General features: G+C 44.7%; 1 protein-coding gene across 4 annotated transcripts; it reads left to right on the forward strand.

Annotated features, from left to right (window-relative positions):
• Nucleotides 1-747: 747 nt before the first annotated feature.
• Nucleotides 748-25,672, forward strand: ACKR1 (atypical chemokine receptor 1 (Duffy blood group)). 4 transcript variants are annotated; one of them, XM_080985747.1, is made up of 3 exons: nucleotides 748-764; nucleotides 3,783-3,863; nucleotides 23,439-25,672. In XM_080985747.1, the coding sequence occupies exons 2-3, from the start codon at nucleotides 3,843-3,845 to the stop codon at nucleotides 24,345-24,347; spliced, it is 930 nt and encodes a 309-aa protein (XP_080841873.1). In that variant the 5' UTR covers nucleotides 748-764; nucleotides 3,783-3,842; the 3' UTR covers nucleotides 24,348-25,672. The 4 variants fall into 4 exon arrangements, with proteins under 4 accessions (XP_080841873.1, XP_080841872.1, XP_080841871.1 ...); XM_080985746.1 differs by lacking the exon at nucleotides 748-764 and adding an exon at nucleotides 2,269-2,316; XM_080985745.1 differs by lacking the exon at nucleotides 748-764 and having other exon boundaries at nucleotides 3,155-3,863.
• The last annotated feature ends 282 nt before the right edge of the window (nucleotides 25,673-25,954 follow it).

Genomic DNA, 25,954 nt, shown 5'->3' on the forward strand with positions numbered 1-25,954 from the left:
ATACAATTACAGACCTATGCAGTTGTTGATTTTTTTCCCCCTTGAGCAGCCAGTCACTGAGAGGATTGTTCTGTACTGTTTTTAATGCTTGCTTTCTTTTTTTGCTAAAATATTTTTTTATATTGCTCTGCACAGCCCTGACATTTTATGAGGGTGGTTATAAATACTTTTATAAATAAAGCAACATAGAGATATGCTCTCTTTCCTTGGCATATCAAATAAGTCTAGCTTTTTCTGAATTCTAGCTTTTATTTTATTTTATTCTAAAAAAAACTGCAACAAAATGTTGCCGTTTGGCCCACAGGGCGCCCTATCTATTCCATTCTCCTTTTTCTCCTTCCCCAACAGGAAGTTGCCCATAAACCTTTGCCTTTGATCACAAGAAGCCCAAAACATTCCAGCCGTTCCTTCTGGGGAAGGTTTTTCTCCATCCCTTGGGCTGCCTGAAACCGTTCTCTTCTGCATCCCTTTCAGCTTCATGTTATGGTACTTATTTTTTAATTTTGGGGGGAGATTGGGCAATCAGAACCGTACATGGTTTTCATAATGTGGCTGCAGAACAGAACAGCCCACACAGAATATTTATACCTCCTAATTATGACGGCTTCTGTTATTAGTAGACGGGGGTGGGGGTTGGTAATTAAACAAGTCCAGGCTTCAAGGCCACCTGAACGAAACAGGGAAGGAAGAATCTCTAGATCCTGGGACTCTAAGATCAGGTGCTAGAAACTGGGGGCTAAGATGTCAGGGATGCGCAGGTGCCGGTATGTAGATGGTTGCTGCTTTGTTTTCTTGCGTTAAATAGAGAACAAAAGACAAAGAGAGCTGACCCAAATTTTCAAGGCATTAACTACACAGACGGCGAATTATATACATACAGGGAGTGTCTCTGCGTAACTGTGGCTCCATTCTGCCACCTAGTGTCCGATGTACACGGCAGCCCAGGCCCTAACTCAGAGCTGGGCAGAGGGCCAGCTGTTTTGGCAGAGCCTCCCTTAAGGCTTCTGTTCCAGATGTGCAGAAGCTTTTGCCCCAAACACACCTGAAATAGGAGGAGGTTGCACTCATGCAATGGTGGCTGTGTTAGCAGAAAGATGCTCACGCTTTAACCCCGGAGAGTTTCGAAGCCAGTATTGGCTTGAACACTTTCCTTTCTTTCTTTTTTAATGAAGAAATCCAAATATCTTTTGCATGCACAATGAAAGGAAGTTGAGCAATTAGCTCTCACACCTGGCTTGGACACAGTACCTAAGAATAGTCTTGTAACTGGGAGAAGGCTCCATTTCGTACAACAGCAGTGGGGGGGGGGTGGAGAGAACCTTTCCTGCTCGAGGGCCGCTTTGTCTTCAGGGCAACTTTCCGAGGGCCACATGCCAGGGCCTGGTGAAGCCGGAAGCAAAAGTGGGTGGAGCAATGAATGGAATTTTTGCCCTTGTGCAGAAGGATAGTTTCAACACATGTCTTTTTCACCCCCCCCATAATTTTTTGTTCGTTTTCAAACAATTTAACCAATTCCATTCCATTTCAATCCAGTACCTGAAGTCCCATCCTTATTTCCATGATGCTTCTAATTCAAATCATTTATCTCCTGTCATAAATGGAATATTTCTCTAAAACATATACCCTACATTGGATTCCCTTATCATTCTCGTACCTTAACTTATATTTCAAGACCTGCCTGCCATTTCATTTGGCTATAATATTTTCTCAGGTCCTCGGGGGTCCCTTCCAACTCTACGATTCTTTGATCCTAGGTGCAGTCGAGGTGGGTGGAGTCAGTCCAGGACCCGGAGGCTGAAAAGTCTGCCCCTGGCATTTCAGGGATTTGCAGCCACACAGAGATCCAGCAAGTCTTGCCCTGAAAAGATGTTCTGCTTCTGACCCTGGAATGGATCATGCTGAGAACTGCTATCTCTAGGATGTGTTTCCTGCTTGGCAGGGGGTTGGACTCGATGGCCCTTGTGGTCTCTTCCAACTCTATGATTCTATGATTCTAGGAGCGACACAGAAATTGTTGTTCCCCTTCTTTTTCCTTAACTTCCAGCGACAGTGCTTTGCATACCTAACACTTTCCCTGCAAGGCTTAATTTTTGATGGGGTGCGATTTTGTTTGGTCTCCACGCATCAGGCAAAAGAGGTCACATATCATGCTTGCTTATTTGCAGAGGGTCTTCTTATGCGGGTTTCTTCTTACTGAAAAGAGGTGGGGCGGGGAAAGGAAAGGGAGGTGGGGAAACAAGATGGGCAGATATATGTTGTCATTCCTCCAATAGAGGTAAATCGGTCGGGATCAATAATTCAACACATTCCAAACAGGTTGGTTTGTCCCAGGAGTAATCCGTCTTAATAGTCGCTCGTGGAGATGATAAGTGGTGAATAATTTAGCGTACACACACGCACACCCAAACACACGCGCGCCGGCACAGGCGCTTCCCCGCTGTAATTAAAGCGTGTGAAACTTCGTTTGTTATACAAAATTATTGCTGAATAATTCAGATCCTCAGTAATTACTAAACGGCGGAGGAATTCGCCAGCAGAAAGGTGCCCCTTCGGAGGCTGAGTCTAGGAGGGATTTGCAACACAGCCAATTACCTCTGAACCGCGCGTATGATTTAAACCCACCGTGACTTGGGGATTTTCAGACATCTCCAATCTGATTTTTTTTTTTTAAAGCTTTCATCTATTTATCTTAAACTAATGATTCCTAATATTGTCCTAGGCACTGTCTAAATTAAATACAGACAGAACTATCCCGGCATAATTTACACCAGGGAGGAGGGGGGCGGTAAATTACGCTGGTGTAAACTGTTCCTGCTCCCAACTCCGTTCAGGAGCGTGGCTGGCCCAAGCCTGGCAGACCTCACCATGATCTCACCATCGCTGTTTCACCAGAAGGAGTGGCGAAGGTTTCCTCAGCTATGCATAAAACCTTCCAAGCGATACAAGGCAAGGAGGAAATCAAGATGCCGGCAAATTCTTTCTTTTTTCGTAGTATAATTTTTTTATTAAATTATTCAACCGTTTTCACAATAATCTTCACCTCAGATAGTGACAATGTTTCATAAATTGACTTCCCAACCCCCCACTCCTACTTAAACTTTTATATTTGTATCTATTACCGAAAGCTTCTCTATTACACTCATTTTCCTTCTGTTGCTCTTATCTCGAATCCTGCCCACAGTTTTATTTGACTGTAGTATTTTTTTTAAAAAAATATTCCACAAAAGGCCTTCATTCGAAACGCTGGCAAATTCATACAAAAGTGTTTCCGTGACACCAGTTCACTCTAGGGTGGTCCATTACGGTGAATGGGTCAGTCACCGACTGCCCCCCACCTGCCTATCTTCTTACTTTCAATAATCCCAGGGGGTGGTCCTGCCGGTCAACCTGCCTCCTCAGTGTTACCCCTTGCAGAACTCAGAAGGGAGGAAGAGAAGGATGGGGGACAAACCTAGACTTGGTTGCCTCTGCCTGTCACTGATTCTGGCTCCACCTCTCTCACCGGCCTTCCTTTCATCCGCCCTGCCAGTTCCAAAGGTCGCCAGCCCTGACTGCCCCATAGGGCTCATGTCAGGATGTCCACATCCTCATTTCCCACCATCACTTCCCCATTATTTACACCCTGGCAACTGTCTCCGGCTTTCAAAGTTCCCGGCAAGTCGCTGGCATGAAAAGTCCTTTGCTTCCTTTCTCCTGCTGAGGAAAGGAGAAGATGAGCACACATTTCTTGTTTTTCTTTCCACCTTCCTTATCTTATAAGAACATTCGCTCGCCTCTCGCAGGCAGTCGGGTCAACAACAGCATCACCCTCACAAGACACAGCCTGACTCTGCATCACAACCATGGGCAATTGTGTGAATATGGTGAGTCCTGCGTCTCAGTGCTGCCCTTCTTCTTCTTCTTCTTCTTCTTCTTCTTCTTCTTCTTCTTCTTCTTTTTCTGTGATCACTTGTAGCCGAGTAAGATTGTCTTCCATAACCACGGTTTTAAGAGTGAGTCTGTAAGTGACTGTGGAGGCCAATTCTGGATCCATTTCTCTTAGCACATTTCTCCCTTTCATCCTGAGCATCTTCAAAGTCAATGACACCTTTGGTAAGGGCTGTTCTCCAACTGGAGCACTCGCAGGCCAGTGTTTCCCTGTTGTCGCTCTTATGGAACCATTCCCCTTTAAATAGGGGGTCCACTAATAAGACCATTAAACGGGACTGAGTCTGATTTCAGTCACTTCAAAAATGTGGCCCTCTGTTCTGCTGTGTCTGGGGTCCTAGACGTCCAACCTTAAACCCTGCACTGACAGTACCATTTCAGGGTCTTCCTACTAATGCTGAGCTGAAAGGTTCTAAAGAAAAAAAGAAAAGTTTTAGGCTTGAATTTGAGGTGGGTGAGAAGTCATCAGCAAAAGAGAGGCTGAAACAGCCTTCCTATTTGTGGCAGGGGGCAATGTTATTCTGGGACAGGGTGGAGAACTTTTCCTCCAGCTTGAGGGTCTTTCTGGGCAACCTTCCCGGTGGTGGCTGGAGATGGAAGCGAAAGAGGGCAGGGAAACATGGTAATTTCCACCTTGGTAAAGTAGGTTGTAAGGGACGCGGGTGGCGCTGTGGGTAAAAGCCTCAGCGCCTAGGGCTTGCTGATCGAAAGGTCAGCGGTTCAAATCCCTGCGGCAGGGTGCGCTCCGTTGCTCGGTCCCAGCGCCTGCCAACCTAGCAGTTCGAAAGCACGTCAAAGTGCAAGTAGATAAATAGGGACCGCTTACCAGCGGGAAGGTAAACGGCGTTCCGTGTGCTGCGCTGGCTCGCCAGATGCAGCTTGTCACGCTGGCCACGTGACCCGGAAGTGTCTCCGGACAGCGCTGGCTCCCGGCCTATAGAGTGAGATGAGCGCACAATCCTAGAGTCTGTCAAGACTGGCCCGTACAGGCAGGGGTACCTTTACCTTTACCTTTAAAGTAGTTCAACATGCACCTCCACAACCTTCTCTATCCTGTGTAGAAGGAAAGCAAGAGGTGTCCTCAGAGTTAAGGACACGTTCAACTGACAGATAAAGGATCTAATGAAATCAGGCCCCAGTTAGCTGCCTCTGCCAATCAGAACAGGCAGCACCATGCGGGAGAGAGTGGGGCCAGGGATGGGACTCAGGGTTGCTGTTGGCATCGGTCTGTCTCAAGGGATAATAATAATAATAATAATAATAATAATAATAATAATAATAATAATTTATTATTTATACCCCTCCCATCTGACTGGGCTTCCCCAGCCACTCTGAGTAGCTTCCAACAAAATATTAAAATACTGTAATACATCAAACATTAAAAGCCTCCCTAAACAGGGCTGCCTTCAGATGTCTTCTAAAAGTCTGGTATTTGTTCTTCTCTTTGACATCTGGTGGGAGGGCATTCCACAGGGAGGGTGCCACTACCGAGAAGGCCCTCTGCCTGGTTCCCTGTAATTTGGCTTCTCGCAGCAAGGGAACTGCCAGAAGGCCCTCGGCGCTGGACCTCAGCGTCCGGGCAGAACGATGGGGGTGGAGACGCTCCCTCAGGTATACTGGACCGAGGCCGTTTAGGGCTTTAAAGGTCAGCACCAACACTTTGAATTGTGTTCGGAAACATACAATGGAGTTCGCCTCCGGGTGCAAAGTCAATCCGCAGGAGAATCACAGCACCTGCTGTGGCTGCAGAGACCGGTAACTCGTAACAGCTGCCTCCTGTGTTGTTTTTGCTGCGTTAGCAGCACTGATGTAACCTCTCAGGGGTGCAAGTCTGGGCAGTGTGCATGAACGTCCTGGGCTGCCCAAATGACAAGACGACCCCCCTCTTTCCTTGCTGACGTGGTCCAAAGAAAAGCAGAGCAATATGTTTGACACCAGCTTGGCTGCAGGAGTTGCTAGAAGGAGTCATACTCCATGTTTGTGTAGGGCTTGCTCCTTAGCCTATTTTTCCCCCAAAGATGACCCACAAGGCAGCAGGTACAGATTTTTATTCACGGTTTACTCTCACGAATGAACGTAGCCACAAGGCAGCAGAGGTTTAGCTACAGAGTTTTCCTTCTCCTTGATTGACAGGTTGACAAGCCCCGTCTGCCCCTCACTTCCCTCTCCACAGCAGAAGCCACCTTCAGCGCAAAGCAGACTCAGTATAAAGCAGATATATTTGTTCAAGATTGTAGTATATTGGGTGATTTAGTGCTTTTAAATTGGGTTTTAAGAGGATCTTTTACGTGCCATGAGAGAGAAAGATGGAAGGAGGAAAAACGTCTTGCTGAGCCCCCACCCCCCACCCCCCGCTCTGGAAATAACAATATTTATATAAACTAACAAGAAAGCCAGAGAAAGAGGCTGAGCAATCAATCCATAAACACTGAAATATCAATATAGAAAATGACCCTGTTATACGACATCGTTCAAGGCAGCAAACTGCATCGCTCTTGACGACACCCTCCTTAATTTCTGCAGCTAAATTTGCAAGTAAAGCCACTTTGGGTACAATGGCTGGGCTGCTCCGGCAGGGTTCGGGTTTTTGTCTCGAGGATCGCAGAACGGTAACAATGGGAGGGAGCCCAAGGGTCATCTAGCCCAACCCCCTGGAAAGTCTTTGACACACTGCATAATCCGCTTGCGAAATTTGTTGTTATAAGGTATGCTATTCATAGACTCATAGAACCATAGAATCATAAGAGTTGGAAGGGAATCTGAGGGTCATCTAGTCTAACCCCCTGTGATGCAGGAATATCTAGCTGTCCCTTATGGGAATCGAACCTGTGACCTTGTTGTTATCAGCACCAGGCTTAGTCTAACCAACGGAGCTGTAGCAGTCATCAGCCTATAGGGGAAAAGGAGGTTTGCTAGACAAATTCTCAGAGAATAAGTCTATCAATGTTTTCTAAGTACAAGATAGGAACATAGGGAGATGCCTTACATGGAGTCAGACTATTGGTCCAGCTACCTCAGTACTAGGGACGTGGGTGGCACTGTGGGTTAAACCACAGAGCCTAGGACTTGCCGATCAGAAGGTCGGTGGTTCGAATCCCCGCGACGGGGTGAGCTCCCGTTGCTCGGTCCCTGCTCCTGCCAACCTAGCAGTTCAAAAGCACGTCAAAAAGCAAGTAGATAAATAGGTACCACTCCAGCAGGAAGGTAAACGGCGTTTCCGTGTGCTGCTCTGGTTCACCAGAAGCGGCTTAGTCACGCTGGCCACATGACCCGGAAGCTGTACGCCAGCTCCCTCAGCCAATAAAGCGAGATGAGCGCCGCAACCCCAGAGTCGGCCACGACTGGACCTAATGGTCAGGGGTCCCTTTACCTTTACCTTTACCTCAGTACTGCCTGCACTGACTGGCAGCAGCTGTCCAGGGTTTCAAACAGAGAGCGTCTCCCAGCCCTACCTAGAGATGCCACTGGGGACTGAACAGAGATCTTCTGCATGCACAGCAGCTGCTCTGCCACTGAGCGATGGCCTTCCTCTCTCTTCCTCCATCTTCAGAGGAAGTTTACCTCCAATTACCAGCAGGGGAGGCCTGTTGCTCGTGGGCTTCCCTGGGGGCAGGGCCCCTGACTGGTCGCTGTGCAAAACAGCACACAGGAATACTGTTGATCTTTGGTCTAGAACGAGCCAGGCTCGCTTGCTGGTCTAATTGCTCCAGGGCTGCTTCTGAGTCTTTATTACAACGTGGCTCCTTTCTTTATGCTGTCCTCTGTATTTTACTGATTTTATTGAGTTTGCAATTTAGCCATTGTACTGTCTTTTAATGATCCCACCCTTTGAAATCCTTTGGAAGCCAGCTTGAGATCTTTTCAAAAATGAAAAGATGGGAGTTTGCAATGTTTCGAATGAATAAAATCAGAGGGAAGGAAGGAAGGAAGGAGTAGGAATTGGGGGTGCAAAGGAAGAAAGAGGAAGAGCGCTTCCAGGCAACCTGTTTATTGAGCATTCATCCTGATTTATTTGCCCGGGAGATTAGATGACGTCGGAGCATTTGCCTGTGGGGAAGTTATGCAACGTCGTATCATCACACAATCACTATGCCACACCTTCCCAGTGAATTTCCTTATTGCAAGGAGCCTGGTCTTTGGGGAAAGTGGATTTGTTCAGAGCCAAATCCACTTTAACTTTGGCAACCTGAATCTGCCAGTATGTGACAGAAGCCTCACCTCTATTACAGTGGTACCTTGGGTTACAGACGCTTCAGGTTACAGACGCTTCAGGTTACAGACGCTTCAGGTTACAGACTCCGCTAACCCAGAAATACTACCTCAGGTTAAGAACTTTGCTTCAGGATGAGAACAGAAATCGTGTGGCAGAGGCAGCGGGAGGCTCTATTAGCTAAAGTGGGAGCTCAGGTTAAGAACAGACCTCCAAAACGAATTAAGTTCTTAACCCAAGGTACCACTGTATACAGTGTAAGCACGGTTATACTATATGGGAACTGTAGTTCATAAAGGGTGCTGAGGGTCCTGAAGAGATCCCACCCACATTTCCTTCACAGGACTACAGCATGCAGAGTTCCCTGGGGAGAGGGAGCAATTGTTGCACCACTCCTCAAATTTTCACTCTGTGGGGGGATCCAAGAGGCTCCTAACAACTCTCAGCACCCAAAAGAAAATGTGCTGCTTTCAGCTGAGCAGTTGATGCGTCAATCACTACCTAGTTTTACATATGCACTCATGGGGTCTGAACTGGCAGTGATTGACCAGGTTCAAGACCTTGGGGGTCATACTGGACAGCTCACAATCATAGAATTCACAAGGGTCATCTAGTTCAACTTCCTGCAATGCAAGAACCACAGCTAAATAAAAATTATTATTATTATTATTATTATTATTATTATTATTATTATTATTAAATAATTTATTATTTATAACCCGCCCATCTGGCTGGGTTTCCCCAGCCACTCTGGGCAACTCCCAACAGAATATTAAAACATGATAAGACATCAAACATTTAAAACTTCCCTAAACAGGGCTGCCTTCAGATGTCTTCTAAAAGTCAAATAGTTGTTTATTTCCCTGACATCCGATGGAAGGGCGTTCCACAGGGCGGGTGCCACTACCGAGAAGGCCCTCTACCTGGCTCCCTGTAACCTCACTTCTCGCAGTGAGGGAACCGCCCGAAGGCCCTCAGAGCTGGGCCCTTGCAGATGGCCAACCAACCTCTTCTTTAAAAACCCCAACCATCTGAGGGATTCCATTTCACTGTTGAACAGCTCTTACCCTCAGAAAGTTCTTCCCAATGTTTAGTCAGAATCTACTTTCTTGGAATTTGAATCCGTTGATTCAGATCCTACCCTCTGGAGCAGCAGAAAACAAGCTTGCACCCATCTTCCATGTGACAGCCTTTCAGCTATTTGAAGGTGGCTATTGTACCACCTCTAGGTCTTCTCTTCTCCAGGCTAAATATACCTGACTCCCTCAACCATTCCTCATAAGGCTTGGCTTCCAGACCCTTCGGCCCTCCTCTGCACACGCTCCAGCTTGTCAATATTTTCTTAAACTGCGGTGTCCAGAACTGGACGCAGTACTTGATGAAGGTGTTGGCTGTGCAGCAGCTGTGGGGGAAAAAGGTGAATTCCATGCAAGGGATCATTAGGAAAGAAATTGAAAATTAAGCTGCCAATATCACAATGCCTTTGTACAAATCTATGGTGATGCCACACATGGAATACTCTGTACAGGTCGAAAAGTATGCTGTGGAGATGGGGGCAAGGTTCAGAAAAGAGCAAGATAAATAATCAAGGGGTTGGATGAAGGCAAGTTACAACATATTGGGCTTTTTAGCATAGAAGAAAAGCCAAGCTGGAGGGGAGAACACAAGAGGTGTGGGAAGAGAGCACAGACAAGATGTTTTCTTCCTTTTCCGCAACACAAGAATTCAGGAATATCCTTGGAAGCTGGAAGCTTCCTAGAATTGTAGACATTACATAGAATCATAGACATTCGACCATCTAGTCCAACCCCCTGCAATGCCGGAATATGCAGCTATCCCATAAGGGGCTCAAACCTGCAACCTTGGTGTTATCAGCACCACGTTCTAACCAACTGAGCTATCCAAGACAGACCAAAGAAAATACTACTTCACACAGTGACTAGTTCAAGTATGAAATCTGCTCCCATAAGAGGCAGCAATAGCCATGAACTTGGGTGGCTGAGTGTTAGATAAAACCCATGGAGTATTCAGCTATCAACTCGTCATGATGGCCATGCACTCTGTCCTCTGTCGAAGGCAATATGTCTCTGAATGCCACTTTCTGACAATCAGCAGTGGGGAGAGCTGATGTTGCACTCAGGGCTTCTCATCTGCATCTGGTGGGGGAAGAAAATCTTGCATTTGTATGTTGAGAGAGAGAGAGAGAGAGAGAGAGAGAGAGAGAGAGAGAGAGAGAGAGAAAGAAAGGAGAAAGGAACGGAGGAGGGAGGGAGGGAAAGGAAGGGAGGGAGGGAGGGAGGGAGGGAAAGGCAGGAAGGAAGGACAGAGGGAGGGAGGGAGGGAGGGAGGGAGGGAGGAAGGAAGGAAGGAAGGAAGGAAGGAAGGAAGGAAGGAAGGAGGACAGAGGGAGGGAGGGAAAGGAAGGAAGGAAGGAAGGAAGGAAGGAAGGAAGGAAGGAAGGAGGGAGGGAGGGAGAGAGAGAGAGAGAGAGAGAGAGAGAGAGAGAGAGAGAGAGAGAGAGAGACTTAGGCTAGCTTTAACCAAAGTCTGGTTGAGGAAGAGTTGGATGAGACCAGCTAGGCATCTCATTCCAATTCAACCCTGCAATCTTATCTGAATCTCAGGAGACCTAGTGAAAAATTGTTCCATCTTCGTTCACACTAGGAAGGAGATCCCAAGGGTGCAGGAAGGAAGATTATTATATTTATAAAATAGCCACTCTTCACACGCTGAGGCGATTGGGGGGGAATATAAATGAAACCATTTTCATTCAGCAACCAGTATGCAGACCTAAATCAGCGCTTAATTTCTACAAATTAGAAATAACAGGCCTTCAGTTTGCCTGGAAACCTCCAGTCTCTGATCACCAGAGTCTCTTTAGAGAGGAAAACTGTGTATTAGCAATGAGAAAAAAATGCATTCTGCTTTGTTCAGCTCTGACTTAATAGGGTTGAGCACTTTCTAAAGCATACTATTTAAAAAAAGAAAGAAGCACAAAGGCTAAGGCTGCAAGCCTGTAGCCACTAATCTCAAAAGACATGTGTAATTTGCACTGTAAGAGAATGATCTAGCGCAAGGGTTTCCAAACTTGCCCCCTCCCCGCAACCACTTGAAAATTACCGAGGGTCTTAGCGGACCACTTAATGGTTTATCTGCCCATTGTAGCAATTGTAATGGACTGTGCTGGGTGATTTATAATAGTATTTTATTGCTCCTTTTAGGCTATAGTCAACTAATGTTTACTCAGAGTAGACCCACTGAAATTAATAACTATGGCTAATGTAGATCTATTAATTTCCAGTGGGTCTACTCCAAGTAAAGGTTTAGTTAACTATAACTATTTTTTGTTTTGCATTTCAGTGTGGATTCAAACTGTAACACAATAAATACAAGAAATGGAAGAAGCAATGAAAATGTAATTAAAAATCAATATAAATATTAAACTGATAGGTGTGCTATCTCCCATCTACTACCGCAAATTCACAGACTGATCTATACAGATTTGTTAAAAAAAAACTGCTATGAAAAAACCACTATGGAAAAATATAGCTCCCAGTGCAATTTACCATTGACTTTGGATCGCTGCTCTACAGCGCCATCTGGTTTCACATTTTTATAACACATTTATAATGTTATAATTGACCTGTGTAGTGGAGTCCACTGTGTGAATGAATCTCTTGTTGGTTTATTTGGGAATCCCTAATCTAGGAGTGTTTTAGTTTGAATCTTGTCTCTGCCAAGCACCTAATAGGTAGCCTTGGTCAAACCTCAGTTCTCCCCCTCACCACATCTGTCATTTGAGGAAAATAACAGCAGCCTACCATGTGCTCCATGTCGATTTCATGTCTTATAAATTAAGTCAAACCTGTTCCATTTCTGCATTTGTTAGATTTTTTTATAAAAAATGCATGAAAATGAGATTTAAAAATATGTATTTACTAGGGGTGTGCAAGGGCCTAAGATTTGCCTTGAATCTGTGTTTTTAAATAATAATAAAACCCAATCTATTTCTGAAGCACTCTGTTTTCTCCTTGATCTGTGATTTAAGTTCCGAATCACTCTCTATATAATATAGAATATAATAATATAATATAAGTTCTATGTTCCTCACTCGTTCTTATGGCAGATCTAAAACTATCTACGCTTTCCTTCTTTTGGTATAAGTAGATGAAATTTGCAGGTACAGGAGCTCCACTCCTCAGTGGATTACACCTGCCAAATAGCAGGCAAATAGGTTCAGGAGCCTTGAAATAGATGAGGTTAAAAAGGGATTACTGTATTTTTCTGTGTATAACATGCCCCCATGTATAAGATGGCCCCTATTTGGGGGGACTCCAAATTAAGAAAATGGAGGGAGTTGTTGAGCTCTTTTTTTTTTCTTTTTTTTGAGATTTTCACAAAAAACAGAAAACATATAACAGAAGGAAAAAAAGGCATATAAGAATAGACAATGAACACTCTTATCTATCAGTATTTAGTGTCATTCACTTATTTACACTGCGTGACCTCCCTCCCCTCCTGCTGCGGTTTTCTTACATTTTTTCTTCTCCTGCAGTTTCTATGTCAAAAATTTATGCATAACAAGGATTATGTTAAGCCTGCTGTAGTTTTTAATTTACCACAATTACTCTCAATATAGGTCACAAATTTACTCCACTCTTCATTAAACTTTGTTTCTTTTTGGTGTCTGATTTTGTTTGTCATTCTTGCCAATTCTGCGTATTCGAATAATTTTGTTTGCCAATCCGTAATCGTGGGAATTTCCACTGATTTCCATTTTTGAGCTATTAATATCCTAGCTGCCGTTGTCGCATACTGAAATAAGTTTTGGTCTTTCCTTTTGATTTCATCCCCAATTATTCCTAAGAGGAGTGCCTCTGGTTTTTTTGAAAAGGTGTACCTAAAATTTTTTTTTAATTCATTATAAATGAGCTCCCAAAATTTTTTTATTTTGTCACACGCCCACCACATGTGGTAAAAATCCCCCTCCTTCTGCTTACATCTCCAACACATTTTGTTTCCGCTTTTATACATTTTATCCAATTTTACCGGTGTGATATACCAACGATACATCATTTTCTCTAGGTTTTCCCTTAATGTGACACACCCTGTGAATTTCATTCCTCTCCCATTTTTCGTACTCTATATTATGTCCTAAGTCCATGGCCCATTTTGTCATTACCTCCTTTACTTCTTCGTCTTTTGTGTCCCATTCTAACAACAAATTATACATCTTAGCTAACAGTTTGGTTTTCCCTTCTAATACCTCTGTCTGGTATCTTGATTTTTTCTCGTTCATCCCCAATTTTTTATCCTCATTCCAAAGTGCATTTATCTGATGGTATTGCAACCAGCCTGTTAGTCTGTCTTTCAGTTCATCATATGGTTTAATCTTCCAAACTTTTTCTGTTTTAACCAGTATGTCTTCATATGTTAGCCTTTTCGCTTCCATATTTACCTTTTTAATTGTTAGAATGTCTGTCGGGGATAGCCACCAAGGAGTGTTCTTTTCTAAAAGTTTCTTATTTTTTTCCCAAATTTCAAGCAATGTTCCTCTGAAAATATGATTGGAGAATCCTTTATGGACCTTTCCTTTATTGAGCCACAAGTAAGCATGCCAACCATATCTATTGTTAAAGCCTTCTAAGTCTAACAGATCTAAATTCTCTAGGGTAATCCATTCTTTAAGTCAACATAGGCTGGAGGCCTCATAGTATAATCTTAGGTTTGGCACAGCAAAGCCCCCTCTTTCCCTCCTGTCTGTTAATATTTGAAATTTAATTCTTGGCCTTTTTGCCTGCCATATAAATTCTGAAAGACTTTTTTGCCATTCCTTAAAAATCGCGGATCCCCTAATCACCGGAATGGTTTGAAATAAGAACAGCATTTTTGGGAGGGTATTCATTTTGATTGCCGCCATGCTTCCAGACCATGAAAGTTTTAATCTATTCCATATTTCCAGATCTTTTTTAATCTCTTTCCACATAGGTGTATAATTATCACTAATTAGATTGATATTTTTTGAAGTTAACCATATACCTAAGTATTTGACTTTTTTTGAGACCTTAATTCCACATTCCTGTTCTATGTTCTCTTTTGTATTCCTATCTATATTTTTCACCAACATTTTAGTCTTTGTTTTATTTAGTTTGAAACCTGATACCTTACCGAATTCATCTAATTGTTCCAACACTTTACCGACGCTTATTTGTGGTTCTTCTAATGAGAACACTAGGTCATCTGCATAAGCTTTCAACTTATATTCCTTTGTTCCGACTCTAATGCCCCGTATCTCTGGCGTGTATCTCACCTTATTCGCTATGACCTCTAGAACCATTATGAATAGTAAAGGGGAGAGAGGGCAACCTTGTCTTGTTCCTTTCATAATACTAAATGTGTCTGTCAGATTGTTGTTAACAATTAATTTAGCTGTTTGGTTAGAGTAGATCACCTTTATACCTTCTATGAAGTTGCCCTCTATCCCCATTTCCTCCATAGACTTTAACAAAAACTGCCATGAAACGTTATCGAACGCTTTTTCAGCGTCTATAAACAGTAAGGCCGCTGGTACTTCATTTTTAACTTCTAGGTATTCTATGATATTTATAATATGTCTGACATTGTCCTTTAACTGTCTATTTGGGAGGAATCCGGCTTGGTCTTTATGTATGACATCTTTTAAGCAATTTTTGAGTCTGTCTGCCATTATTCCCGCAAAAATTTTATAATCATTGTTCAGCAATGAGATAGGTCTGTAATTTTTTTATATTTAAGCTGTCCATATCAGGCTTGGGAATCAAGGTTATATGTGCATCTTTCCACATGTCCAGTAAGTTCCCTCCTTGCAAAATTCTATTCATCACATCACATAAGCACCGGGATTAGTTTATCCCCCAGTGTTTTGTAATATTTGGCCGATAACCCATCTGGGCCTGGGGCTTTGCCCAGCTTCATCTTATTTATCGCCTCTTTTACTTCTTCTTTCGTAATTGGTTTGTTCAGCTGTATTTTTTCATCTTCACCTATGTGTTTCCCTTTATAATCTTCAAAATACTTTCTTATTTTGTCTGGATCTTCATTTTCTCTTTTATATAGGTTTTCATAGTATTTAAGAAATGTTCTCATAATTTCTTTTTTTTCCTGCATTTTGAAAATGATATTTATTAAAATTTCAAAAGAAAAAGATTACATTAATAAGAAAATTAACAATAAAAAGGAAAAATACAAAATACAAAAAAGAAAAAACAGTTAAAAACAATTCCATCTTTTCATCACTTCTCTTACATTAACTTGTTTCCTGGACCTCCTCATACCTCCCTCTTTTGTATTCCAATTCAGAAATGTTCTCATAATTTCCTCCGGATTTTCTATTTGCCGTCCTTCAACTTTGATCTTATTTATTACACTTTGTTTTTATCTTTTCCGCAACTGCCATGCCAGGAGTTTCCCTGTTTTGTTCGCTGATTCGAAATATCTCTGCTTCATAGATTTTATTCTGCATTCTACCTCTTGGTTAACCAATATTGAATATTGGGTTTGTAGCATCTTAATGGCTTGTTTGTTTTGTTCATCTTTAGGTTTTTTCATTAGATTTTCCTCACATATTCTTATATGGTTTAAGATGTCTTCTTTCTTTTTCTCTCTTAACTTTCTTCTAAGGCTGCTTTGCTGTATTAAATGACCCTGCATGACAGCTTTGCTTGCGTCCCAAACTATATCAATGTTGGTATCTTTATTTAAATTCCATTTAAGGTAATCTTCCAAAGTAGCCTTTGCTTTTTCAATTACCTCGGGGATCTCAAAGAGATAGTCATTCATCCTCCATCTGTAAACGCTCTGTGTTTTACCCTTTATTTCTAAACTAATGGAGTTATGGTCCGACAGAGTTCTTGGCTGTATATCACATTTTACGATTCTTGGTATTATACATCTTGAGACCCAGATCTGATCTATCCTTGCCCAACAGAGTTGCTGAGCTCTTTTGAGTAGATTGCCAAAAATAGCTCACCCGCCAGACCAACGCTGCCAACCACACGCATCACCGAAGCCGCCAATTGCCCGCCCAATTGGTGCAGCGGCAGCCAATTGACAGCAGCCCTTGTCGCAGTCACCAATCACCTGCCCAATCGCCGCTGACAATCTCCTGCTCGCGGCTGCAACCAATCGCCTGTCCCCCCTCTGCCCTATCCATGTATAAGACGACCCCCAATTTTTAACATTATTTTATAATAATTAAAAATTGTGTTATACATGGGAAACTATGGTAACTCTTCCCAATAATCCACGTTAGGGCAGTGACTTTCTTAGGTCAACTAAAACTCCAAAATCCATTGCCCAGCTCAGCTTTCAAGGTGAAGCTGTCTTGAATGCTGCCTGCAGGATGCTGAAGAGCTCTACAATGATGATGGTGATGGTTTCAAGTAGAGCAGCAGATCATTTTTTAAAAAGTTAAATGAAGTGTTCAACTTAAAACAACTACTATCCACTGCTCTGCTTTAGTAAAATAAATAAACAAATCCAGAACTCTTCAGTGCTCCACAGGCATCATTCAAGACAGCCTCATTTCATGAAAGCCCCATGGACTTAGTGGAGAGAAACTCAGAGATATAGGGAAGCATAGAGAGACAGGGGACAGAAAAGTGAAGAGCAATACAAGGCTTTGTGGGGGCCAAATCTGACCCAGATGCTCTATTGATATTGTGGGTTGACTTGGGAAGGGTAAAATTACCCCTCAATTTGCCTTGTTCTCCAGCCCCAGTACTGCATTCTGCTATGTTTGGGTGAACAAAGAACTGCATCACAAAATCCAGATGTTATGTACTGAGTTGAATAGGATCCAAACTGTAGCAGTCTGATTGGTCCTAGAACAATGCAGCAGTATGATTGGTTGGCAGGAACCACCCAATCCTGCTCCAGATAGAAGTGAATCCACAACCTGATTGGCTTACAGTAGAATTCCAGAATTAGCCAATCATGTGCAGCCCATTGTGTAAATAATGTATATAAAGCAGATACTGTGAGGGGACATTTATTCATTCCTCCTCACCACTATGAGCTGAATAAAGAGCATGAAATCACTTTGCGACTCTGAGTATATTTCACCAGACAAGTATGAAATCCAAAAAGTAATTTCATTCTGATCCACACATTTGTCCAAGAGATGCAAATCAGGCCAGGCCACGTCAGAATTCACAAAATTTGGAATTCCTAAATTCAAATGCCCATTACTGTATTGTGTTGTGTTGTATTGTATTGTATTGTATTTGCGATGTGCAAATATTACTGACCTACTGTCGTCTTCTGCTTCCCTTGTTGTTTTTAAGCAACGTTCTAAAAATAAAAATGGATACGTGGATCAGTTTTTAAAACAGAAGTTTCATACGCAGTGCTTTGCAAGCAAGAAACACATGTTTATATTCCAGTTGTTATGAAATGCAAAAAAAGGTGTGCTTTCATCCAGGGATGATAACAGAACTGCCAGACCCTGAACTTGGGAACACGGAGAGAAATACCTTTCCATTATCCAAAGATAACTACATTTCACTTCACACATCAACAGAACTATTCCTCTCCTCTTGGACACGCTTTTAAATAGCTGATCACTGTCTCCATCCGCTCTGCCAAAACTTCCCTCCCCTAATTGCATAGAGCCCCCGAGCACTACCAGACCCTGAAATACGTCCCCTGACTCTTTTCCTCGCGCTTGAGCTGGTGAAACATCTTCCTGTCTCTTATTCTCTGCAATCCCGCCCCGGCAATAGCTCAAGGTACTCCAAATAATTGTCCTGCCCTGTGTTGCTAAATCTCTTAAAGCAACTAAACTGGTTGCTGGTTGTTTTCTGGGCCCAATTCAAAGTGCTTTCTTAGACATTTTAAGCCCAAGAAGGAAATGTTATTCCACACTGAGTTGAGCTGCCTGTGCTCTAAAGCCAGAAGATGGGTGGTCCTGATGGTCCTTCCTCAGTTTGAGGAGTGTGGCACAGAGGCCCAGGAAAGGGCCTTCTCAGTGGTGGCTCCTCATACTTGGAGAGCCCTCTCTGGCTTCATCTCTTTATACTTTCAGGTGGCCTGTTAGGACAAACCTTTTCCAGCAGGGTGTTTTGAGGAAAAGAGACCCAGCCGCTGCCTCTAGTAGCAGTAATAACCACCGTTGTTTGCTGACTTGTTGCTATGTATGTTTTAAAGCAGGCACCCCAACCTTCAGCCCTCCATATGTTTTGGACTACAATTCCCATCATCCCTTACCACTTGTCCTGTTAGCTAGGGATCATGGGAGTTGTAGGCCAAAAACCTAGAGGGCCGCAGATTGGAGATGCCTGTTTTAAAGGATTCTGCTGCTTTTATTTTATTTGCCTGTTGTAAACTGCCCTTGTGTTGCGCAAAGAGTGTTAGTATGGTCAAAAGAACGAGTCTAAATGCTTAAAAGAAGATAAAGGTGGCAACAGCCTCTGAAACGATGAACCCAGTTCCTGCATTAATGCAACTGGCATGTGCTGGATGTCTTTCTCTCCCCCCCCCCCAATGGAAAGTGTTTTCATGAGAACGCAAGTCCAGACAGGGCAAAATTGGCAGCCTTCCTAGGACAATCTCTGAGTTTGTTTGCACTGTGGAGTCACAGGGGAGACTGGTCCTGCCAGGCCATTGTTCTCAACTGTTAATTACCGTCAAAACAGAAATAATTTGTTTTGTTCCTGGAGAGTCTGGTGTGGATTCTGTGATTAGAGGAGGCCTTTCCTCCTGAAGCTGTGTGTCTTGTCACCGTCCAAATGCATAACATAAGGAATTCACTTTCCAGAAGATGGGGGCGGCAATTTTAGCTTAGCCGCGGGGTTTTTTTTTAAGAACTGGAAAATACCAGATCTAGACCAACCCAGGGAATACCCAACCCAATCCTGTCAGCTTCCTCCCCTTCCTTGGGCTCAGTCTTGCCTTTGTACAAATGAGCAGGGAGAAGAGTGGGGACCAAACAGAAATGAGTTGGTTCTGCTGAGGGCTGGGCAGCCCATGAGGTGGACTGAAGCAGCCATCTTGGGTGGTGGAATCCCATGCTACAGCTTCAGGTGAGATCTCACCGCCAGCCGCTGAGCAAGGCCTCGGCGAAGGGCGCAGTCTCTCTCCACCTCACCTCAGGCAGCGAAATGGGAGAGGCCATCCCTAGATTTGCCTGCCATTTACCCTGGTTCCACCTCCTGTTGGGCTTCCTGCTTTCTGTTCTATCAGTCCTAAAGGGAACCAGCCACCAACTGGTGTTTTCTCTTTCTTGGTGATTTACGTAGGCGGACCTAAGTTACACTGGGACCCTTTAGGAAAGCTCCTTGGTGTAGTGAAATGGGTCCATTTGAGGCCCAGGGAGGGCATGGCTGTACTGAGATTGTGCAGAGGCTTTTAGAGTCTGATGCAAAGTCACAGGCCTGACAGAAGCTTTCAGGCTATCTATCAGACCTGTTGCACTGAAATCATTGCCAAAACTCAAGTTTCCATTTTCATAGAATGGTAGAGTTGGAAAGAATCCTGAGGGTCATCTCAACTAAAGCATCCATTTTGTCAAAGGTTAGCCAGCTGACAGACTGCTTTGCCCACACTTTATATTTCCTGCTACTCGCTAGAGATGAAAATGGATTCAGTTTGCCTCCAAAAGGCAGGCTTCTCCTAATCTGGAGTTTCCAAAACAATCTGAGAACTGAAACACAGCCATCCCTTGAAATTTGTGCTTGTCTGAATTTTGCAATGTAGTTCGCAGGCCAAAAAAAGGGGGGGGGGAAGAAACTGCATAGTGCTCAATAGGCAGCCTATTGGTGAAAATAATGCATTGCATTAAGGAGAATTGCTTTGCAAACATGTATGTTAGCCAAGATTGCATACAGAAATGTGCACATCCAGAGAAGTTTGCACTAAGATGCTGATGATTTCCACGGGGACCTAAAACAAAACCTGCAAACTGGTGTGGAAATGTGGCTCACCCATCTTTGTTCCTCCTGGTCCTCTGATCCAGGGTTCACCCCCCTCCACCTTCTGCAAGTTGAGCCAGTCTCCAAAACTTTGCTCCCCTCTTTCCCCAGGCCACCTAGTATGCAACAAACAGAACTCCCAGGCAATTTGCTTGTTTAAGAAAAGGCTAAGGTGGGAAATAAATTTCCATTAATTCAGAGCCACAGTCTGACAGGAGAGGCATAAAGTTATCAAAGCAAATATGAAGGAGGGAGGCTCATTTACATGCTAGCTGAGTGTGTCCTTCAGTGATGACTTTTTGGACCAAATAGATCTACTGCTCCTTGAGATCTTCAAGCCACATGTGTGTGTGTGTGCGCGCGCGCGCGCACGCGTGCGTTTGCATGCGCACGCAAACACACATTTTCCTACACCTTTCCCCACAAAATGCTTCCCTACATCCAAGAATGCCTGATCAGTCTTTCAAAGGCTTAGTTTGTGTAAGGGATGCAAACAGCTAACTCATTTTTAAAAAATGATTATTATTATTACCGCCCTATACTCGAAGGTCCCAGACCTTTATTTGACACCAGAAGAAGGAGCACTCCTGTCTGCCAATGTCCTCCCCCTCCTTAGTCTCAGTATTGCCTTTTGCATATCCTGCAAGTGTACTGAGGGGAAAAGGGGACATCCCATTTTCTATCACCAGAGAACGGCAGCCATTTTGGTTGTTGTGATCTCATGCAATTTTACTGCGCTAACCCCACCTCACCCCGCAAAAAAGCGTCTTTTTCAGGGCTGCAATTTTGTGTGGCGCCCCAAAGCACGTGTTTTTGGGTTCCATGCCTGAAAATGTGCTTTGGGTAGGGGGCACGGCAGAAAATCACACCAGGTCACAGCAACCAAAATGGCTGCCATGCTCTCATGATGATGGAGTCCCAGATTTAGGCTCCAAAGTATTGGAGGGTAGCCTTTGCAGAACTCAGCAGGGAGGAGGAAGACGGGGAGAATAACTAGAATTATTTGCCACTCCTGCCATTGGTTCTGGCTCCACATATCAGTGGCTCTGGCTCATAGCTGTCAATCTTCCCTTTTTTGCGTGAAATTCCCTTATGCCAGCGCCATTTCCTGCTGCTTCCCACTACTATTCTGGATTGTTAGATATCCCATAGACTGTCCCCGGGACAGGTGAGGCCTCTGATCCCTTATTTTCAAGGCTGCTGATCCCTTATTTTCAAATCTGAAAGTTGACAGCTATGCTCTGGCTCCACTTCCTGTTGGGCTCCCTGCCTTCTGCCCCACTGGTCCCAATGGGGCACCATACATCACTGCACAAGCCTACAATTAGCCAGGGCCCGACAGATATAAGAGGTGGTCTCAGCTGCAAAGCCCATCCTTCTCGGAATGGAAACAAAGAGAAGTTAAGTCAAAAGCTACGAGCAGAGAAAATTGTGGCCCTGCCTTTCAAGCCCAGGTAGCAGGCATCCCTTCCCAAATGCAATTACTTTGGGTGAATAAGACAAGCAAAAAATGGATGCCAAGCTTCCCATCAACAGCCAATAAATCCAGCTCAGGGTGGTTTATGACTCCCCCTCCCTGATCCTCCAGACAGAAATTGACCTCGAATGTTTATGTTATATTAAGTCTGGAGAAACAGGGAAGCGTTCGAAGTACGGGTCTGCAGGAGGAAACAAACTTCATTTGGCGGACCTCAAGAGGGCATCCCTGAGTTGTTCCCCAAGTCCAGCAGGGACCAGGTCCAGAACTGCTTTGCTTCAGCAAGGCAGCTCCCAAGGCCATCCTTTCCAAAAGCCAAAGGAAGCCACTTGGCTCAGGCAGCAGATCAGGCAGTGGAGGCTGGTTCAAATGGGACCAACCATGGTTTTCCCTTGGTCAGCCACCACCTGCCTGCTTCCTTTTTCCCCCAACCAGGCTCTTCTGGCCAGCTTCCTCCTCCTTAGACTCAATGATGCCTTTCTAGAACACGGCAGGAAGATGGAGGAAGAAGGGAATGGAATTGGAATGGCTCTGCCTGCCATTGGCTCTGCTCTGCCTCCACCTAATTTTTGACACCCTGCCTCCCACCCTGCCAATGGGCACCAGCTGCCACTAAGATTTGGTTGGTTGGTTGGTTGCAATTCTATCCCATCTTATTTCTGCAAGAAGCTCAAGGTGGCATACATGGTGTGTCCCGTCCCCCCCCCCCCATCTCATTTAATCTCTACCTCTCTCCATATGAACCAACCCAGACTCTGCAATCATCCTCTGAGGCCCTTCTCTTCGCAAGAGGTCTGGAGGGTGGCAACACGAGAACAGGGCCTTTTCTGCAGTGGCTCCTCAGTTGTGGAATTCTCTCCCCAGGGAGGTTCACCAGGCGCCTTCATTATACACCTTTAGGCACCAGGCAAAAACGTTCCTCTTCAAACAGGCCTTTGGCTGATTGACATGTCAAGCCCTTGTGGGATGGGAGGAGGTTATTGGTTTGTTGTTGTCCTTAATTTTATTATGTATTTTGTGGTTTTATATCTTGTATTTTTATGTTGTGAACTGCCCAGAGATCTATAGATGAAAGGTGGTATACAAATAGAATAAAATAAAATAGCCCTGTGAGGTAGGTTAGGCGGAAAGGCAGTGACTGGCCCAAGGTCACCCAGGGAGCTTCATGGCCAAGTAGCGGTTTGAACCCATGTCTTCTAGGCCCTAGTCCAACACTCTAACCACCACACCACACTGGAGGCAGATCTACACTCATGGTTTTTAACGTTCGCAATGCATTATTTTTAACGTTCATAATGCATTATTAAAATGTGACACCAGAGGTCTCTGCAGAACAACCAGAAACCAGGTAGACAGTGTTTCAACTATAGACTCAGTATACTTCTACGGACTTTCAAAGATTGACAGACGTGTGTTCATTTGATTTCAAATATATTAGAGAATTTACAAGTGTACACAGTTTGTTTTTGTTGTATATTATGCAGTAAGAATTGCAGTGCTATCTAGTATGCTGGTCTTCGTGTTGCTTGTGTCGTTTGTTGGCTCTCAGGAGAGGCAGCAAAGGAACATAGGATGCTGTCTTACACTGAGTCAAGCCGCTGGTCCAGGTACAGTATTGCCAACCCTAACTGGCAGCAGCTCCCTGGGGCTTCTGGTAGGCGTCTCCCCCCGCCTAGAGACACCATTAAGGATTGAGCTTGGGCCCTTCCACATGCAAAGCAGATGCTCCACCCCTGAGCCAGCTACAGACCTTCCCCGTCCAACTGCTTCTGGTGACATCATCCATGCATTTGCATTTGGTTGAAATAGTTCTGCTTATTTTATTTTTTTAAGGGTGCTCTCTAAACCTCTGTGTTGTGTCTCGCCCTTTTTTCAGGAAAGGAGCCCAAGCCATGTCCTGGAATCTGCAGACTTTGCAGATCTGCTGGCCACCTGGACCGAGTATTATCCCTACGAAGACACCACGCTCGCTGACAGCGCTCTCCCTGCGCCCTGTTACAGCACATTTTGCTCCTCGGTCGGCGGCGTCATCCCGACGTTCCTGGTGGTAGCCGGCATTTTGGGCATCATCGGCAGTCTCGCCCTGGCCATTGCCTTGGTCATGTGCTTCCGGCTCTGGGAGCAAACCGGGCTCATTCTCACAACACTGTCAACTGCCCTCTTTGCCACCATCTTGCCGTTTTTCGCGGCCGGGATCAGCTGGGGCTGGACCTTTGGGGACGGGCTCTGCCAGGCGGCACAGGCCATGAAGTATGGGTGCCAGTTTGCCCAAGGGCTCTTGGTGGCTGCCTGTGTGTGTCCAACGCCCAAGGCCGCCCTTCCTGGCTGCCTCTTGCCTCTCGTTCTCTGGGTCACAGGCTTCCTGCTTGCAATCCCCGTAGCCGTGATCCATGGCACGGGGAAAGACGGGGAAGCAATATGTGCCCTGAGACAGGCACCTGAGCTGCTCTGGTGGTCTCTCACTCATCTCATCTTCTGGATAGCTGTTTTCTACATCCTCCCAGCGGGGGTCGCTCTGGCCAAGGTGGCGCTGAAGTGGGAGAGGGCTGGGTGGCACCCGCCCGCGGTCATCGCTTGGCTCTTCTACCTTCTCTGGGCGCCGTATGGAGTGGCCCTGATCCTGGACAGGCTGCTGCAGATGAACTTGCTCACCCATACTTGCAGCTTGCAAGAACATCTCAGCTACTTCCTGGGGCTATCCGAGGGGCTGGGGGTCCTGCACTGCATTCTGTGCCCCTTCTTAGTTCTAGGGATGGTCATCCGTCACCGAAGGGCTGCCCAATGAGGCAGGCAATAAATCGGGGGGGGGGGCTGTCCAGCTACAATCAAGAGAGCTTTAATCTACGGATCATTTTGTATCTGCTTCTGCCTCTGCAACAAAGCCTGGAGGGTGGCGGACTTCCTTAGAATTTCCTAGTAGCCAAGCTTGCTGAATAAATAAAGTTCTGCAGTCAGGCAATCCCAATTCTGCTTCCAGAAATGATGGATTCTGAGATGTGAATTCTGCAAAAATGGGCTATTCCGCCTCTGGAAATTGAAGCAAGGCCACATTGTGCAGGGGTAATGAAGCACATGCCACATACCACAAGTGTGGGAATTTTATTCAGACACCCTTTCAGCCAGTGACAGACCTACATTTTGGGCGCCCTGAAACTTTAAATGTTATGAGGACCACTTTGCAACCAGCAACAAGGTCTGGGTAACCACTGTTATTGTTAAAAAAAAAATTACTACTACACCTCAGATTTTGATTAAAATTGCTGTACTGGGCTATCTCACATGTCCTATGCCATGTAGTTTTCAAGTTGTGCGACTCAAATTGGGTCTAGCAGACCCAACCTTTTCAAGCCACGTGGACCCACCTTGGATCAGGCTGTGTCCTGGCCGATGTCTGGTTTTCAACATCGTGATATATCTGCAGCTAAATACCATGCTATGCTGATATATCACAATATCTGGAATGTATCTTGGCTGCTTCTTCCTCCCCACCTTAGGGGAGGGAGGAGCAACCGAGATACATCACCAAACTCAAGCTCCCATAGGAATCCCAGTTCATTCAAATTGCTCAACAGGAAGCCTCCCGCCCCTCAGCTGAGTGAGCCCCCATACCATTCCAGTTTGTGTGAGCCAGAGAGGGAGGGGCTTCTTCAAAGACGCACACAAGGAAGGAGATGGAGCCCCAGAAGGTCCTCACCCAGAACCTTTCTCCGACTCTGTCTGTTTACCTGCCTGCCTGCCTGCGCCTTTGCCATCCGCAGGCAATTTGAGCTGGTGCAATGTATTGCCAGCTCAAACTGTCTGGAACCAGTATCACGATCTGAGCACCGTACTGTTTTCATTTATTTTCAATTATTTATTTATTTGATTTTTTAAAAATAAATATGTAAACGTACATTTAAAAAAAAAAATCAAAACCCAAATATCAAGATTGCTCTGAATCTCCTGACTCCACCACCCCATCCCTTCCATGGGTCCAAATAATAATATTTACAAACTGCATATCAATACTTGTCCAAATTTTTGTCCTTCCAAACTTTCCGTTACTTTTGCAAGTGTGATTAAAATCCTGCTAATACAATGGTCTCGTAAATAAATCTTAAACTTTTCCCATTCTTTTTTTTAAGTTCTTGTCTTCTTGATTTCTGAGCTTCCCATGTAATTTTGCATTTCTGCATAGTCCATCAACTTGGTTTGCCATTCTTGTTTAGCCGGGGTCATTCCTTCCATTCATCTCTGGGCTAGCACCATGCTGTTTTCAGACAATGTGCCAATATATCGCTCAGCTCCAGTGCTGGCCCATCAGTTGAAGACTGATGCTCTAGAGTGAATTCAGACTGCCAAATAATAGGCAAATGAGGGAGAGATGAGGGAAGTGGCTTTGGGTAAGAAACC

This window comes from Podarcis pityusensis, assembly GCF_964106645.2.
Source record: "Podarcis pityusensis genome assembly, chromosome: 16".
Taxonomy (NCBI): domain Eukaryota; kingdom Metazoa; phylum Chordata; class Lepidosauria; order Squamata; family Lacertidae; genus Podarcis; species Podarcis pityusensis.